Here is an 18,640-nt window from a genome sequence, read left to right on the forward strand (position 1 = left end):
TTCCCTCTCTCTTTCTCTCCCACTCTTTCCTTCTCTCTCGCACTCCTTCCTTCTCTCTTTCTTTCCTTCTCTTTCCCTCTCTCTCTTTCTCTCCTATTCTTTCCTTCTTTCTCTCTTTCCTTCTCTCTTTCCTTCTCTCCCTCTCTCTGTCTCCCTTCTCTCTCTTTCCTTCTCTTTCTCTTTCCTTCTCTCTCTCTTTCCTTTCCCCTCTCTTTCCTTTTCTTTCCTTCTCTCTCTCTTTCCTTCCCTCCCTCTCTCTTTCCTTCTCTCTCTCTTTCTTTCCTTCTCTCCCTCTCTCCCTCTCTCCCTCTCTCTCCCTTTCCTTCCCTCCCCCCTCTCTCTCAGATTATAAGGTCAAGTCAACCTACTGCAGGATGAACGATGAAGTCCTCTTTGTTGAATGTTATGGCCTATAATCTGGTCCAATGAAAGTTGCTAGATATTTTTCAATTTCACCTCTTGAGCTAAAAGATTAACCAACACAAACTCATCTGGCCACCTTCCATGCCTAAATAGGACTTGAATTCAGGACTCCCTCTTTTAGATCAGGACCTTTTCCTCCAACCATTCTGGCTCTTGGGTGGAGAGGGAGGGATTGACATGACATGCAAGATAGTATCCTGTCTTCTATGAAGTGAGAATGCCAGAAATTAAAACTGTGACTGAGCTTATGCACAAACCTTCGACCCGATTCTCATCTCACCAGAGTAGAACATCTGTGGCAAAAAAAAATGTTCTCCCCATTGTGCAAATTACCGTTTTTCTTGGTAAATTCATCTTGAAGACGATTCTCAAGATCCAGTTTCTGCTTCCGAAGTTCAGAAACCTGCAGCTTAAGGTCCGGCATCATCTTCAACCAAAAAAGGAATAAGGGGAGGGAAGAATCGGATAACTATGTCACATTCCTCTATTTTTATGATTATTACTAGCTGGACACCGGTGCTTCGCTACAAAACTATGAGCTCGGGCTTGATAAATTGACACTTGCAGCCTGAAACTTAATGTAGAAGGTGTAACTCCGTAGCATCAAAGTGTGTTAATATAATGCAACTGGCAGTTGGAACAGAGGGGAAGCGGGAATAGAATGTCTCAGCCTGCAGCATCCATCGGTATTCATCTGGCTAGCATCCTGTCAGTGTGTGAGAGAGTTGAGGGGTGTTCGGAAACTCAAACAGTATTTGCTGTGTGAGCAAGGAGACAGGAAGGAGGCTGGGCGTGGCTTAGCTCAACTGTTCTGTAGTGAAGCTGCTTGCTGCTGTGAAAGTAAAACTGAAACTCCTCTCCTCTGCTTGTGTTTTGCATTTGGAACAGGTTTCTTTTGAGGTGGGGAGGGGGAGTACAACTCCTTAGCATCAGAGCGTATTAATAATAGCATAGGAAATACTAATGCTCTGATGGTCATTTTGAAAAATCCTTTCTTAGTGAGCATCTAGAAGCCAAGAGGAACATACGTGGCAAATTTCAAGCTTGTAGGCTTTATGGTTGTGGAGATTTCGTGATTAATGCGTGAGTAGTTTTTGCATTTATACATACTGTGTAGATTATAACAACAACATCAAAATAAAAATGACTTTCTCCAGTAACTATTATTCACTTTCTTTGAAGCAAAGATGATATTGATATGCACCATAAATCCTGTTTTGGAGATGCCTATGGTTACTCTATGGTTCAATAAGCAGTCTCAACGGTTTACTTTGCAGAAGGTCGTAGTAGGTCTTGATTCAGTGCCTATGAAGTTCCTAGTTACCCTTCTTTACTGAGTAACTTCTACTGAAATGCTATAGGGTCTCCTGTTTGAGCAGGGGGTTGGACTAGAAGACCTCCAAGATCCCTTCCAGGTCTATTCTGATTGACTGATTGATCGATCTCACAAAATCAAGCCAGCAGCTTGGGAGCCGACGGTTAAAAAACAGGCAACATGCTTGCATGCAAAATCTGCAGGCCAATTTTGTAATACAGGTAGCCCTCAACTTACAATCTTTGGTTTAGCAACTACTTGAAGTTACAACAGCCTTGAGGAAAGCAATTTGCAACCGGTTCTTGTGAACGATGACTGAGAATCTCCACAGACATTTAAGCTATGCACTTTCGGGGTGAACATCCTTCGAATCAGGGGTGAAATCCAATTTTTTTTGACTACCGGTTCTATGGGCATGGCTTGGTGGGCGTGGTGTGGCTTGGTGGGCGTGGCAGGGGAAGGATACTGCAAAATCTCCATTCCCGCCCCACTCCAGGGGAAGGATATTGCAAAATTTCCATTCCCACCCCACTCTGGGGCCAGCCAGAGGTGGTATTTGCCGGTTCTTCGAACTGCTCAAAATTTCCACTACCGGTTCTCCAGAACCTGTCAGAACCTGCTGGATTTCACCCCTCGTTCGAATGGTACAGGAGTAGGAACGAATTTCCAGAGAAACTGCAGACTACAGGAGCCATTTGCACTACTCAGGTCTTGAAAAAGCATCTTTGGAACGATAACAGCTGCTGCGATTCACTTAAATTCACTTAAATTCACAAAAAAATGGTCATGAAATAGGACGCGACTCACTTAACCGCCACGAATGTTGGCAATGGAAATCCTGGTCCCAGCGGTGATTGTAAGTTTGAGGACTACCTGTAGCTACGCCTGGTTTTGCTATCTGCTTACCTGTTTCGATTTGGAAGCCATTTGGTTCTAGAAGAGATTTCTAAGTTCTATAACAGACCTCACCATGTTCTCTGAGGTTAGCCTGGCAACTTGGAGACGGATACATTCATTGGTGTTGTTTTCCTCCCTGAAGAGTTTCTGTAGGTGGGTGATTTCTTGAATCAGATGGTTTATTTTAGCATTCAGTTCGTCTATCTCCCTTTCGTAGTTCTCCTTCTGGTCCTGGAAATGTTTTTCCAAAACTCTGGAGGAAGGACAACAATAAAAGAGCGTATAACAAACAGGATAGTCGCAGTGGTGAAATTCAATTTTTTTTAACTACCGGTCCTGTGGGCGTGGCTTGGTGGGCGTGGCTTGGTGGGCATAGCAAGGGAAGGATACTGCAAAATCTCCATTCCCTCCCCACTCCAAGGGAAGGATACTGCAAAATCCACATTCCCTCTCCACTCTGGGGCCAGGTGGGGAGGGTGGTATTTGCCGGTTCTCTGAACTACTCAAAATTTCCGCTACCGGTTCTCCAGAACCTGTCAGAACCTGCTGGATTTCACCCCTGGATAGTTGTAATAATACAATGCTTGTCTTTGCCAAGAGCAAAAGAAATCCAAGAAAAAAAAAGGTATTGGGCACCAATCCGGGGAAAAAAATGACCTGCTAATAAGGATAGTACTTTTTAATTAGATAGAAATTTACGCCAATTGTAATTACATGACAATACATGTCATGTAATTCTGACATGATTCTTATTACACCTTTGCTGGTTACTGAATACTGACTTGACACTAATAATGGTTTTGATCACGTTTGTACCCAGCTCTAATGTAATGTTACTTCAACATTTTTACTTAGTTTTATACAGCTTGTAAATCTCTTTTCCCTTTCCCTTTTCTTGTTTCTTTTCCGCTTTATCTGCACTCTGCTTTCAACAGTCTATTAAATAAAAGGGACATTGTTTAAGAAAAGCATTCAATTCAAGCTTATTCCCTTCCGTAACATGTGTGCAGAAGAATGGATCACTTCCTTCGTTAATTAAGCTTCAGCCGTCTTCAATTTGGTCATCCAGAAAGACTAAGCTGGCAACTCTCAAGGCTAATTTGCAATACTAGAAGGTGTAGTTTCATTAGTTCTAGATGGCTTTGAGGCCAAGATAGTTGGATCTAAACAGTAGGAATCCCAGCAATTAAACTATTATCATGTTGAGCAGGGATCTCCAAAGTTGGCAACTTTAAGACTTGTGGACTTCAACTCCCAGAATTCCTCAGCCAGCCAACGCTGGGAGTTGAAGTCCACAAGTCTTAAAGTTGCCAACTTTGGAGATCCCTAATGTTGAGGAACCTCTACATCTGGAAATATGGAGACTTACACAAGTTTGAAGACTCAACTTTCTTGACCACTAGTAATTTTAACTGGGGCTGGTGAGAGTTGAAATTAACAACATCTGCATCTTGATATGCAACAAGAATTGGAAATAGTACAGTATATTGAAAAAATAAGATTGGAAGGAGCTATTTAGGCCATAGAATTGAACTCCCTGCTCAGTGCAAAAATCCAAATTAAGGCATCCATGGTATAGCTCCGTGATGGCAAACCTATGGCACGAATGTCCGAAGTGGCACGCGGAGCCATGTCACCTGGCGTGCATGGCATCACCCGTTCCTCTTTTGGGTTTCTGGCATGCATGCTTAGGACCTGGCTATTTACGGGACCGCCTGCTACCACCAATAGCCTCCCACCGGCCAGTACGCTCCCATAGAGAGGGGCTCCTCCGGGTGCCGTCAGCCAAACAATGTCGACTGGTGGCCCCCAGGGGGAGAGCCTTCTCTGTGGGGGCACCTACTATCTGGAACGAGCTCCCCCCCGAGATACGGAGGATTCCGGATCTGCGTACCTTCTGTCGCACGCTTAAGACGTTCCTATTCCAGCAAACCGGCCTGACCTAAACTTTTCCTCTTTTAAATGGGAATTTTAAATTTGGTTTTAAATTATTGGGGTTTTAAAATGGTTCAGCCAAATTTATTTAATTTGTTTTATCTCTATTTTAAATTTTGTATTTATATGTTTTATTTTATGGCTGCTCACCGCCCTGAGTCCTTCGGGAGTAGGGCGGTATACAAATTTAATAAAATGAAATGCGCACACGACAATCAGCTGGCTTTTGTGCGGCAGTGCCAGAAACCGGAAAAGCTGGTCTTCCATTTTCCGGCATGAGCATGCTCGCCAGCCAGCTGATCAGCACATGTGCATGTGCGGCAGTAACCGGAAGATTGGCTATATCCCAAACCAATGAAAATACAGCTCACCGTGTGGCTTTTTTCAAGCCCTCGTAGGCAAACCAGAGTTCGCCATCTTCATTCAAATGTTGCAAGTCTTCAGGAGACAACCTGTTTATAAGGCAGAAAGGACAGAGGAGGTTGGGAGAAAGATCCGTGAAGGAAGAACTGGAAGCTGCTGCATTCTGGAAAGCCAACCCAAACAGACCAGTACCTGCTCCTCACGCCTGTAAAGTCATAACTTTCCAGGAGTTGCTTTGTAATCTCGGACATCTTCTCTAAATGAGAGAGAGAGAGAGAGAGAGAAAAAAAGAAAAGTTGCAAGGATGTTGGCTTTCTACTTTGACAACGTAGTCCTAATGATGACTGCACATCAAAACCCATTGTTTGCTTCACTGATCAAGTTGTTTTTTTATTGAAAAAGTTTTACAAATACAAATTTTCCCATTTCCCCCCCCCTTTCCCTCCCTAACCCTCCCTAACCCTCCCCTCCCCCCATGACTTCCCCAAGGTGAAATCCAAATCCACATCATATTATATCATACTTTACCACCCTTCTAATCTCCCCCCTGTGTACTATACATTTCTACATAACATTGAACTATTCTACCCCATATATACTATACATTTCTACACAACATTCAACTAAAAGCTATCTGATACTTCCTAGTTTGGTATTTATTCTGCACATAATCTATCCATTTCTTCCACTCCCATGCATAAGTCTCTTGAGACCGGTCTTTTAAGTATGCTGATATCTTCACCATTTCTGCAAAACTGGCCACCTTCAAAGTCCATTCTTCAATAGTAGGCAAAACAACCCTTTTCCAATATTGACCAATCAATAACCTAGCTGCTGTCACCATGTACAATATCAATTTTGTTTCACCCATTGAAAAACCCTTAACTATACCCAATAAAAACAATTGAGGAGAAAATTGGAATTTTTTCTTCAAAACAGTTTTACTTGATAGCTACGAATCAGCTTCATCTATTTTCTGCCTTCCAAATTTACTGGAATTGCTTTCCTGAACTCTATTACCATTGCCTTCCATTTCCATTGCATGCTTGTTGGGGAATTCTGGGGGTTGAAGTCCACACATCTTAAAATGGCCACGATTGAGAAACACTGGTCTAAGGAATTTTGGGAGTTGGACTCCCATCATGTGAAGAAGAGATCACGTTGGAAAAAGCTGCTGTAACTAAGAACATCTATGATCTACAAATGGTCCCACCATTCCATTAACAAGTAGTCACACTGAAAGTGTTTTACAATAGTGGCCAAAGTTGTGGAAACCTTTTGGGGAAAGTATATTTTTGTGGTTTGATGGCTAATAACACCACTCTTTTTTTGGAGTTTCAAGATAATCCTATTCCACTGCTGGAATGGCCTGGGAATAGCCCAGACCTTCACCCAATTGAAAATCTATGGAGCCGACTCAAGAAACTGGTTAGTCAGAAGCGACCCAGCAATCAAACCCAGTTAATAGAAGCCATCATTCAATCTTGGTTTCACATTGTAACAGCTGCAGAACTAAAAGACTTGGTTCATTCCATGGGAAGACATTGTAAGGCCATAATTCATGCTAAAGATTACCCAATTAAATATTAACTGACATGCTGATAATGTTTGTATGTCTCATTTTTTCTATGGTGATAAATTTTGTATATCTCGCTTTTTCTACGTGTTTCACTTTTCGTCTTTATATTGTAACTGCCATTCTAATAGCAAATCCTTCATAAAAGTGATCGCATTACATTCTTAATTAAATTATCTTTCCATTGATATATAATTTTAGGGTACTACTCCAAAAAAAAAAAAATAGTGGTGTTATTAGCTAGTTTTAGAAAATACACTTTTCCCAAAAGGTTTCCACAATTTTGGCCACTACTGTATATCCCACTAATTCAGTTTATTGGTTCAGGAAATAGTCTTGAGAAATGCTGATTTTGACATTTTGCTGATTAATTCTCTCAGTTTCAACCCCTTCATTTCCCTCTTTTTTGTGCTCAATGCCTCTGTATTTCCAGAGTCATCGTATAAATGTCCACAGATGAGTTCAAGACGGAAGGCTATATAATTATAGCACTTGGACTGTGAAATCCATTTGCCGGCACATTTTAATTATGGGAATGAGTGATGTTTTCCAATTACCTCTCATTTCACGCTTCTGGAATTGTAGTTGCTTCTCCGCATCCAGTTTCTGAGTCTGAAGGAAATCTATTTCTTTTCGCAATTCAGGGATTGTCTGAGTTCATTAAACATTGATAGAAACGAGACATCGTTCAATGAGATGCAAATAATGAGGCAAAATGGACAATACTACAATAGCCACAATCCCAAAGATGAAATGACAGCCAGTAATTTGGAATTACGTTTAAGTTTTAGGATTAATTGGGTTTAGAGAATAGAATAGAGTAGAACAGAATAGAGTAGAGTAGAGTAGAGGAGAGGAGAGTAGAGTAGAATATTAAACTAGACACACCCAGTTCCTGCAATGCTTCATCGTATGTTTTAGCCTCCAGCCCCCTAATCATCTTTGTTGCTCTTCTCTGTACTCTTTAGGTAGGAAGCGTAGGGAAAGAGTAGCGAAAATAAGAATAAAATGTGCAGCATATGAATATAACAATAAGTATATAAGAGTAACAATGCACAGCCTATGAAACCAGGAATTTGAATAAAGTAAGAAACAATCCCAAATTAATATCCATCTATTTCATTTTTTATGTCTATGGAGATTCTTAATCATTTCTTCATTTCTTATCCTACCTTTATTTGGTTTGAAAGCTCCTCTATTTCTGTTTTTAAGCCGTCCTGAGCTTGTTGCATTTCTTGAATCCGATTTTGCAGCTGAGCGTTTTCCTCTTTGAGAAGCATTATTTCTGCATTGAGTGACTCTATCCTTTTTTCATAATCTTGTTTTTGGCTCTGGAAATTTTTCTCCAATATTCTACAAAGATTCAGAAGGACATTCTTATCTTTCTAGGAATAGAATTCTACACGTCTAAGACGCAAGTCAATTACAGATCTGCAATCTCTCTCTTGTATATCTTTTGTGGCATATAACAACAAGGTGAAATATATGATTTTTTTAAAAAAAGTTGATAATAAAAGAACAGAAACAATAAAGCAGCAGCATTACACAAGTATAACTTTCACTCCTTTTCTTTCAGCAGCCATATTTTAATCAGAAGATGTGTATCATGTGTTTCTCAACGTTAGGAACTTTGATGCATGAACTTCAACTCCCAGAATTCCTCCTGCTGGCTGGGGAATTCTGGGAGTCAAACTTCATACATGTTAAATTTGCTAAAGTTGAGAAACACTGATGTATATGCCAATAACTTTGAAAAAAGAAAGAAAAAACCACCATCTTTAACTGACAATCCTTTGGAAATCCAAGGAGCTGCCTTATTCTAACACTATGAGACTGAAGGCACAAAGCTCATATAATTATTAAGATGTTGGCAAATAGCCTTTCTCCACAGGATTACAAGGTCATTCCAGAAATCACAAAAAGTTGTATTGTGATTGCTCCCCCTGGAGATCTGGAACTATAACAGCAGGCCTTGTTCAATGCTCTTAATTTCTAAATTTATTTTCTAAATAGGGTTGTGCGAAAAGCTCATATAAAACAGCCCAATTATTCTTTGCAAACTTTCCCACGGCTGGAGAGTCAATGCTATTTTTTTTTCAGGATTGACCCTGTATTTTTAGAACGGAGTATATATACTTCCTGCTTATACGCCCTACTTAAATTAATACTTCTTTGCTCTTTTTAAAAAATTATTCACTTCCTTTGCAAACAAGAAAACCAATACTCTTTAAGAAAATGGCAATTTGAAAAAAAGAAGTTAAATTCCATACATTCGTTGCCTTTCCTCTTTTTGAACGTCAGAGAATAACTGCTTCGTCAAATTATCCAGTTTATCTGAAGAAAGATAATACATTTTTAAAAACCCTTAAGAGTAGCATAATTAAAATTAAGCCAGATGTCATTTTAAAGACTATCACACAAAGCTTAGAAAGTTTAATTTTATATGAAGTAAGTTTACATAGCAGTCTACAATGGATGGGAGAGACATTACAATTTTCTAAAAAGCCAAATCTGTACTTATCATAAAGTGAATTTAATATTAAAGCATTAAAGTTGTTGCCTTCCAGTCTATATCTGCCAACTATCATGGACAAAGGCATTTGTTTAGATGAATGCCAAGATCATATTATTATTTTTTAAAGCATGGTTATAAGAACATTGGTATTGTGAATATTGTATCCTTTGATCTCTTTTTTAAAAATCTCTTGCTCCTTTATTACTGGCGATTATATTTTCTGGCTAGTGGTCTTAACCATGCTTTGTAAGCCCTAAATCTTAATTCACATAATATAAGAACTAGAAACCAGAGTCTGCAAGGCAGAAAGATAGGATTCACTCAACACACAATGCCAAAACTGTGCTTTTGTTCAAGATCCTGGCTGGTAAATTCTACTTTATATTATTGCTTATTATGAAGCTAGTATGAAAAGATCAAAGTAGCAACTAATTCTCAGAATAATCTTACCTTTCATTTCCTCGGTTTTCTTTTGAAGTTCTTTTTCCAGCTTCTTCTTCTCTTCCCGTAGCCCCAAGTTGTGGTTTTCAAGGGCTGAGACCCTCTATAAGGAGAAGATAAAGCAGGGAAAAAAATATGTGAAAATTCATTTATTTTAAAACTATTTATTTTCTCTCTGGGGTTGGCTGAATCACATTGCTCATAAACTAATTTTTTTCCCCCCTGTAAAACCCTGTCTATTTTGTTATACAGGTAGTCCTTGACTTACGACCCCAATTGAGCCCAAAATTTCTGTTGCTAAGTGAGACATTCGTTAAGTGAGTTGTGCCGCATTTTATGACCTTTCTTCCTTCTGTTGTTAAGTGAGTCATTAGTTAAATTAGTGGTATGGTTGTTAAGTGAATCTGGCTTCTCCATGGACTTTGCTTGTCAGAAGGTCGCAAAAGGGAATCCTATGATCCCCCCGGGACACTGCAATGGTCATAAATATGAATCAGGGTCTGAATTTTAATAACATGACCATAAGGAGACTGCAATGGATGTTAAGAATGAAAAATGGTCCTAACTCAACTTTTTTCGGTGCTGTTGTAACTTTGAACGAACTAAGCGAACTGTTGTAACCACAGGTGGGCTTCAAAAATTTTAGCAAGGGATTCTCTGTCCGATTGCTGGGTGGGCGTGGCCATGGTGGGTGTGGCCTAGTTGGGCTCCTGCACCACGGGCGGGGAGTGTTTTTGCCCTCCCCTGGCTCTGGAGGCTTTCCTTGAACCTCCGGGAGGGTCAAATCGGCCTCCCCAGGCTCCAGAGGCCCTCTGGAGGCCAGAAACAGGCCTGTTTCCAGTCTTCCCGAACTTCCGGTAGACCCTTTTTTTGCCCTCCCCGAGCCTTCACACACACCCTGCACTTACCTGCATCCAAAATGGGCCACGTGGGGACTCCTTGGAGGGGTGGGGTTGGGTGGGGTGGGCGGGGTCAGCCAGGAGTGGGATTTGGGGGTTCTCTGAACTGCACAGAATCTTAGCTAGAGGTTCTCCTCAACCCCTGTGAACCGCCAGCAGCCCAGCCCGGCTTGTAATTACATTCTCTTACGCCTCACCTTTTCATAGCCCATCTTGTTCTTCCTTTCATTTTCTTCAGATATTTTTCTCTGCCCGGTTAATTTTTCAAGGTTCTGTTGAAGTTTTTGAATGGTCTCTATATCACTGGAGTGACTTGAAGCAAGGATGGTCAGCTTTTCCAACAAACTATGATTTTCCTTATTCTAAAAAAAACCAGGATCAAAGCATCCATTAGGCGAGATCAATAAAAATACACGAAGTTGTTTGAATGAAGGTGCGACTTCTTAGCTACCTGTTCTTCCAGTTTTTTCTGCAGCCGCTGGACTCTGTACGAAAGCTGGATGTTCAGGACGAAACGGCGAATGCTCTGGAATCGGCGTCTGGCCAGCCATGCCCGAGCGTACTTCTGGAGGATTAAAGCTTTCTGTTCTTCAAGCATCTTTATAAGAAAATTTCATTTATTTATTTATCAAATTTAGAAACCGCCATCTCCCTCGCGGAGCGGGTGAGCAAACTGACAGCATGCCTCATCATTTAATAACCCTCTGTTCAGGGAATAGTTGACTAATTTGCTTAAATCGTAAATAAATTCATCCGCAAAGAGTGTAACAAAGGGAGTGAGTAAAGATAAAGTAAGTAAAGGTAAAAGTAAAGTGAGTGAAGTACTGTTTTCCAGTATGGAAAACACACCAAATCCTAAACACAGGTAAGTTTCAATAGCAGTTTCAATGGGAAATGAAGAGTACACTATTATGTTCTTATTTATCGCTTCCTCAGCTACACTTCACCTCACACATAATAGAATGACAGAATAACAGAGTTGGGAGGGACCTTGGAGGTCTTCTAGTCCAACCCCCTGCTCAGGCAGGAAACCCTATACCAGTGATGGTTAACCTTTTTGGTGCCAAGTGCCCAAAGCACACACGTATGAGCGCGAATGCATGCACATGTGCTCAAACCCCCAAAATACTATGCGAGCGCCACCGTGTGCATGCACCCCACTCCTCTGCACCCCGTTTTGGCTTTCAGGTTGGTGCAGGAGGTTTTCCAGGCCCAAAATGAGGCACCAATGGGGGCTTGTGCGGCCCCCTCATCTTGCCTCTGCAGGATGTTGTTAAGGCATTGCAACATAGCTGCTGTGAAGCAAAGCCCTCTTACAAATATGAAACACCAACGATGGGTCCTTGGTGAACTCCGTTTCGATCATTTGTTACCTTCCTGTATTTCTTCCTCGCTAGAAATCCTCGAGTGAAGGCCTGGATCGTCAAAGCAGCCACACGGATGAGTTGGCAAAGTCTACGCACTAAATATCCTCGGCTGTATTTCTGGATAACTATGGCAGCCCAGGTTTCCTTCAGGGCTCTGGCAGTTATAGCTTTCCTGGAGAAAAAAAAAGGAATAAGAGGTTTAGTAAGTGAAAGTCTTCCTTAAAGACACCTCAAGAAGGTGCTTTCTATCCAAATCATTATTGTTTGGCTCAGTGGTGAAGTCCAAATTTTTTTACTATTGGTTCTGTGGATGTGGCTTGGTAGGCGTGGCTTGGTAGGCGTGGCAGGGGAAGGATACTGCAAAATCTCCATTCCCACCCCACTCTGAGGCCAGCCAGAGATGGTATTTGCCAGTTCTCTGAACTACTCAAAATTTCTGCTGCCGGTTCTCCAGAACCTGTCAGAACCTGTTGGATTTCACCCCTGGTTTGGATCTGTCTCATGGATCTAACCCAAGGGGGTCTCCAAACTTGGCAATTTAAAGACTTGTGGACTTCACCTCCCAGAATTCCCCAGCTGGCTTGGGGGTCAAGTTGAAGTCAAGTTGCCAAGTTTGGAGACCCCTCGTCTAACCCAGTCAATGGCTTATTTTGCTACAAAATATGTCCATTGGAAAGGTTCCCATTAATCCATGAAGGACCAGTTCGCTTGCTCCTTGCAAATACCGTACAGTCCTCTGTCCGCGGATGTATTGTTGTATGATGACTGCAGCTTGTCTGACGCGGAGGAACTTCTTCCTTTGAAGCCAACCTCGGATGTTCTTCTGAACCATGATGCATGCTTGCCTCAGGCGATCTGACCGCACTTTTTCCAAATAGGCAACCTGACCTGCTCTAAAAAAAATCTTTGTCCTCCCAAATTGATATTGACTTGGATCCTGGAGGAAAAAAAAATAGAAAAAGAAATCAGAATTATCTCTGAGAAGATAGACAGCTATACAAGTAATCCTTGACTTGTAACTTGTATTGACTTGTATTCAAAGTTATGATGGATCTCCCCAAAAGCTGCTCATGATCTGTTTGGGAAGTTACATCAACCAGACACACCCACCCTCCGTGGTCATATAATAATATTTTAGGTGCCTGCCAACCTAAATGGCCATTTAAAGTGTCTTGTGGCCATTTCTTCTGTCCTCCTACAACGAGGGATGGTTAGAGAACTCCTGACCTGGATTAGCCGCTGCAAAACCATCTTGCAAATGTGTTTCTTGTCCGTTAGAGAAAGTTCACTTTGAGACATGAGAATGCTGTAACGGCTGTAAAACTCAATATAAGTCCATCTGTCAAAGGAGGAGAACATTGGACTTGGTCAATCAAAGAGATGAGAAAGTCAACCTTTTGGAGCACTAGAGCGGGGGTCTGCAACCTGTGGTTCTGGAGCCACATGTGGCTCTTTCATCCCTCTGCTGTGTCTCCGTGTCACTCAAAATATGAGTCACAACCACCAATGTGTGACACCCGCGCGTGATTTATTGAACTTTTCAACCCATCTTTTTTTTTTCCGGAGTTCAAATGTTGCATGGAGAAATAAAAATGTGTTTTCTCTGTAGCAGTTCATTGATTTCATAAATGCAACACACTATCATTTTTTTATACATAACATAAAGGTAAAAAAAAAACGATATGCAGTGTTATCTTCATTTTAGAGGTCAAAAGGGTTTTGTGGCTCCCGGTGTTTTCTTTTCTGTGGGTAAAGGATCCAAATGGCTTTTTGAGTGTTTAAGGTTGTACTAGAGGTATCACACCATACCTTGATGGGTAACTCTGAGAGCTTATACGAATGGTTTCTAACACTCCACATGCTCGTAATTGCTGGACCACCCTTTTGGAGTCAAATCTAAAGAAGAAGAAAAGAAGAAGAAGAAGAACTGATTTCTGCCCAATTGAAGGACAAATGTGTCCTGTCCTTTTATAAGCTACATATCACATTCAGTGGTTTCAATACGGAACAAACTAGGAGCAAATTGTTCATTGTGAATTCCATGGTAAAATAAATTATTTTCTTGTGAAGGAAGGATATACCATTTTTACATTCCAGGTGCCATTCTTTGAAGGTTGAGAGCCACAGTGGAGGAGATGATAGCTCACAGTAGATACCATCACGTTGTTGGGCTTGCTGACAAGACCCTGTCAATATTTTCTGGACCCTTAGCACTGTTGCACTAAATTCATAACTTGGCTAAAAGCCAGATAAGCATCTTTATGTACATTAGAAATAAGCTGCAATTGATCGTTTCTATCAATATGAAAGTACAATTTTCTATTCCCCATAATTTAATGCTGATGTTTTTTTCTTCCAGCCCTTCTGTTCCTTAATGGACCTTTTGCTCTGGGTTTCGCAACCTTGGAGTTAGCCATCTCGTTTATAAAACGAACTTTCAACTCATACTATTCTAAATTTGAATCGTATTCCGTAGGAATTTTCCTAAGAACAGGCACATAAACATCTGTTCTGACCTAGGCTTCCCAAGAGCATGAAGCAGACTCCTTGTCCTAACAAAAACCCCTTTTTATTAAGTTACTGTGAATTCTTCTTATTCACATCCAGCAAAGTGTTTCAAGGGAGAATTTACTGTCCCAGACCTTTCTGGCTTGGAGAGCTGCCAGGCCGATATCTTCAAAACTTGGCAAGGAGTCTTAGAGAGTCACGAACCAATTAAGCGAACTAATTGTCTCCTGGAAACTCCCCTCCCCTTTCGCTCCTCTTTTATTCCCTCTGGGAGGGGCCATTCAATGTCCACCTGTGGCCTTACTCCCAAGTCGACCCTTGTTCTTTAGCTGTTCCCTTCGTTTGGCAACTCTGTGCATGCACACACTGGGAACAGGCTCCAGCTGTTTGTCAGCCTCACTGATGTCTGACTTCGAAGGCAGCTGATAACTGGCATCCGGCCCTGGCCCCCTCTCTGCCTCCGACGCAGAGCCCTCATCAGAGCCTTCCCCAGACTCCAGGACTGGCCCATCTTCCTCCCCAACCTCCTCACTGTCCGAATCTGCTGCCAGCTCCGCTGGCGGGATACAACATCATCTATAAATTCTATACGTACTCATATAATATATATTTAAACTAACGTTTTCTTTCATACTCACTCAAATGCTAACTTTTGATCATTTGGTTTTATGCATCGGACATAATGTGGTGTGGTGGCATTAAGAGTCTCCATTAATAAATATAAGGAACTGCGAAACTGAAATATAGTAAAAAAAAAAAAAAGTTTGTTTGAACTTTTAGAATACAGCACCATCTTTCCGGCTAGTTTATGAATGGAAGATATGACATTTATTACAAGCTTCATACTAATGACAGTCCTTATTGTCGAAACAAGTGAGTGTACAGAAACTCAATGATCCTGGAGGATGGAGGTTTGGGGGCAGGGGTGAAATCCATCAGGTTCTGATAGGTTCTGGAGAACCAGTAGCGAAAATTTTGAGTAGTTTGGAGAACCGGCAAATCCCCATCCGAGGGAATGGTGATTTTGCAATATCCTTCCCCCAGAAGTAGGGTGGGGATGGAGATTTTGCAATATCCTTCCCCCAGGAGAGCGGAGGTTATGGGGATTTTGCAGTTTCCTTCCCCTGGAGTGGGGTGGGAATGGAGATTTTGCAGTATCCTTCCCCTGCCATACCCACCAAGCCACACCACGCTCACCAAGCCATGCCCACAGAACCGGTAGTAAAAAAATTTGAATTCCACCACTGTTTGGGGGTCCATCTGCCATATCTCTTTTAGTCCCCTCCCGCTTTCAGCTCCACTTCGTTCAACCCTTCAGTTGAGCCCCAAATTCCTTCCCAGCTCAAGATTGTTTAAGGCAAAGTAAGAAAATAGATCCAAGAACTAGAACAATCCTGCATGCATTTTTTTTTTAAAAATCTCAATGTTTCTCAAACTTGGTAACTTGAATCTAAAACAAAAATACCTTACTTCCAACAGTTGCACGGAACTGTTTGTTAGGTGCCACAATCACTGTTTTTGCAGACTTAACTTTGATTGCAGAGCTGAACGGGGAAAGAGGGACTGGGCCATCCTGGAAGAAGTTGGCAAACAGCCAAAACTACAAAGAGATGAAAATTAAAATTAGATACCACGACAGGCGGTCTTCGATTCAACAACTATTTATTTAACAACCGTTCGAAGTTGCAATTTTTATACCGTGACTTTTTAAGCAGCCCTTCAAGCGAATGGGGGAAGAAATGTATTTTCAGACTTGCAAGATTCTCTTCATGCAACTTTACAATAAAGTAGACTTAGTTGCAATGGATGGCTGTGAAAGTTGGACCATAAGGAAGGCTGAGCGCCAAAGAATGGAGACCTTTCAACTCTGGTGCTGGAGAAGACTCCTGTGAGTCCCTTGGACTGCAAGGCGATCCAACCGGTCAGTCCTAGAGGAGATCAACCCTGACTGCTCTTTAGAAGGCCAGATCCTGAAGATGAAACTCAAATACTTTGGCCACCTAATGAGAAGGAAGGACTCACTGGAGAAGAGCCTAATGCTGGGAACGATGGAGGGCAAAAGAAGAAAGGGACAACAGAGAATGAGGTGGCTGGATGGAGTCACTGAAGCAGTCGGCGTGAGCTTAAATGGACTCCAGAGGATGGTAGAGGACAGGAGGGCCTGGAGGAACGTTGTCCATGGGGTCACGATGGGTCAGGCATGACTTTGCAACTAACAACAACAACGAAGACTTAGCTCATCTGGCCATACTTCTGTTTGGTCTACCTTGCAAGGCTGACACAGGGCTTGGCGGAGCGAACTTTCTCCTCACAATGACTTGACCAGATGGACACATTCAGTTCCGGCCAGACATTGCCAGAGGCATCCCTGTGCTGTGCCGTTTGAGGTTTAAGCATCCAAAAAGGATGGAGTTTAGCTGTGATAATTTCCAGACATCTTGCAAGGTTGCGCTTACCAAAACTATAATAGCTAAAGTATTGTGGAATCATAAAACAATATATTTACCTTACTGTTTCTCAAGATATCAATCAGTACTTCATATACAGTGTCCCGGTTTTTTTCTAGAAATCCTTCACTTTTATATTCTACCTGTTTAAGGAAGATTATGGAACAATGATCAATCACAGAGCAGTGAAGATACAGAGGTGGGTTTCAGCAGGTTCTGACCAGTTCTGGAGAACCGGTAGCGGACATTTTGAGTAGTTCGGAGAACCGGTAGTAAAAATTCTGACTGGCCCCACCAGATCAAACAAGAGTGGGATCTTCAAGGGATCACAGATAATTCCTTGTAAGCAGATATGGGCATGAATTTCAGAAGGAAGGAAGATCTACAAACGTCTCCTTTCATTCCCAAATAAAATGTTCTATCGTAATCTTAGAAAATCCACAGCATGTTTGGACTAAAATGAGAAGCTTCTGTAGAAATCAAAATAACTCATTGGCAAAATTGTTTCAGAAGCTCATGTCACTCACACCTTTTAAATCATGGCCTTGTTTACAGAAATAGCATCATTTCTGTGGAGATGGATGAAACCTTATTAACTGCATATAGGTGAATAAATCATGACAAAGGATGAAGTTTCATTCTAGGAAATAGAAAGGTGTCATTTCTTTTGTCAGGCATGGAAGCCATCTTTTGCATTGGGCCTTCAGGCCTGCCACAATTACTACTGTGGGAAACTGGGAGAGGGGATTGTATGGAGCAGGGGTGATATGTAGTCATAATAACATTCTTTTCTCAGAGAGTCAAGGCCGTCTTGCCCTGCACCTGGAGGGGAGTGGTTAAGAAACATCTCCAGTTGGGACAGTGCTTTGATTGGACCTTGTGATGGACTTGTGAGGGAGTGGGAGGGGCTTGAACTTTCTTTTGGATGGGGAAAACCTGGAAGCTTTCAGATTTGGGTTTTCCCAGATGTGCCAATATGACATCTCTAATAAAGTGGAACTTTGAGGAACTCCTGGCCTTGGAGTTTTCTTTCGTTGGGACCCTGACATCTTTCCACATTGAGCACCTTACCTTGTCAGCAAAGTGCTGGATAATAAAAGAAGTATTTGACATTCTTGGTTTTTCAAAGAGAGGGTTCTTGTTCATAAAATTATTATATAGCTTCTGGAGCCAATTTTCGTCAGTTCCTTGAGGTAGCTGTTTCAAAAAAAGCAAACATGGCATATCTAAAATTAGAAGCGATCAATGAAAATACTTATTGAACGAACAAAGTGGTTGGTTGGTTGGTTGAATAAGCCACTTCTTCTATACAACACAAGATTATGTACAGTGCTCCCTCTTCCTTTTTCTACACAACCATCTTAGCTTTTTTGTTCTATAATGCAAGATAGTGTTGTGGTCCGCCAGCGGCCAGTGGATCTGGCAGCAGATTCGGACAGTGAGGAGGTTGGGGAGGAACATGGGCCAGTCCTGGAGTCTGGGGAAGGCTTTGACGAGGGCTCTGCATCAGAGGTAGAGCTGGGGCCAGGGCCGTCGGACAGTTATCAGCTGCCTTCAGAGTCGGACATCAGTGAGACAGAAGAACAGCTGGAGCCTGTTCCCAGTGTGCGCATGCACAGAGCTGCTAGGAGAAGGGAACAGCTAAGCAACAAGGGCCGACTCAGGAGTAAAGCCCAGGTGGACAGTGAATGGCCCCTCCCATAGGGAATAAAGAGGAGCGAAGGGGAGGGAGTTTGCAGGAGACAATTAGATCAATTCATTAGAGTAAAGATCTGTTCCTGATTTCTTGCCAAGTATTGTCTACTCCAGCATTTGGAAGATATCGGCTTCGGCAGTTCTCCAACTCTGATAAAGGTCTGTAGTTGTGAAATCTCTGGGAAGACTGTTGGCCGGGACTTTGCTTGAGATGAATTCCCTTTAAATTAAGTAAAAGGGGTTTTATCGGGATGAGGAG

At 41.8% G+C, this 18,640-nt stretch overlaps 1 protein-coding gene across 2 annotated transcripts in view; it reads right to left on the bottom strand.

Annotated features, from left to right (window-relative positions):
• Positions 1–18,640, bottom strand: part of MYO5C (myosin VC) — a 47,950-nt gene that overhangs the window by 12,551 nt on the left and 16,759 nt on the right. Inside the window, exons 13-30 of one of the 2 annotated variants that reach the window (XM_087878241.1) lie at positions 17,758–17,883; positions 16,746–16,829; positions 15,705–15,839; positions 14,878–14,975; positions 13,541–13,627; positions 12,959–13,070; positions 12,457–12,668; positions 11,738–11,903; positions 10,816–10,929; positions 10,562–10,726; positions 9,475–9,568; positions 8,780–8,843; positions 7,682–7,862; positions 7,067–7,160; positions 5,126–5,189; positions 4,942–5,022; positions 2,708–2,888; positions 757–850 (exon numbers count right to left, since the gene is read on the bottom strand). In XM_087878241.1, coding sequence (XP_087734367.1) covers positions 757–850; positions 2,708–2,888; positions 4,942–5,022; positions 5,126–5,189; positions 7,067–7,160; positions 7,682–7,862; positions 8,780–8,843; positions 9,475–9,568; positions 10,562–10,726; positions 10,816–10,929; positions 11,738–11,903; positions 12,457–12,668; positions 12,959–13,070; positions 13,541–13,627; positions 14,878–14,975; positions 15,705–15,839; positions 16,746–16,829; positions 17,758–17,883 — 2,152 coding nt within the window. Of the gene's footprint in view, positions 1–756; positions 851–2,707; positions 2,889–4,941; positions 5,023–5,125; positions 5,190–7,066; positions 7,161–7,681; positions 7,863–8,779; positions 8,844–9,474; positions 9,569–10,561; positions 10,727–10,815; positions 10,963–11,737; positions 11,904–12,456; positions 12,669–12,958; positions 13,071–13,540; positions 13,628–14,877; positions 14,976–15,704; positions 15,840–16,745; positions 16,830–17,757; positions 17,884–18,640 lie in introns of both variants that reach the window. The other variant, XM_034432662.3, reaches the window with a different exon arrangement.

This window comes from Pantherophis guttatus, chromosome 13 (assembly GCF_059756535.1).
Source record: "Pantherophis guttatus breed Tessera chromosome 13, ASM5975653v1, whole genome shotgun sequence".
NCBI classification, from domain to species: Eukaryota; Metazoa; Chordata; class Lepidosauria; order Squamata; family Colubridae; genus Pantherophis; species Pantherophis guttatus.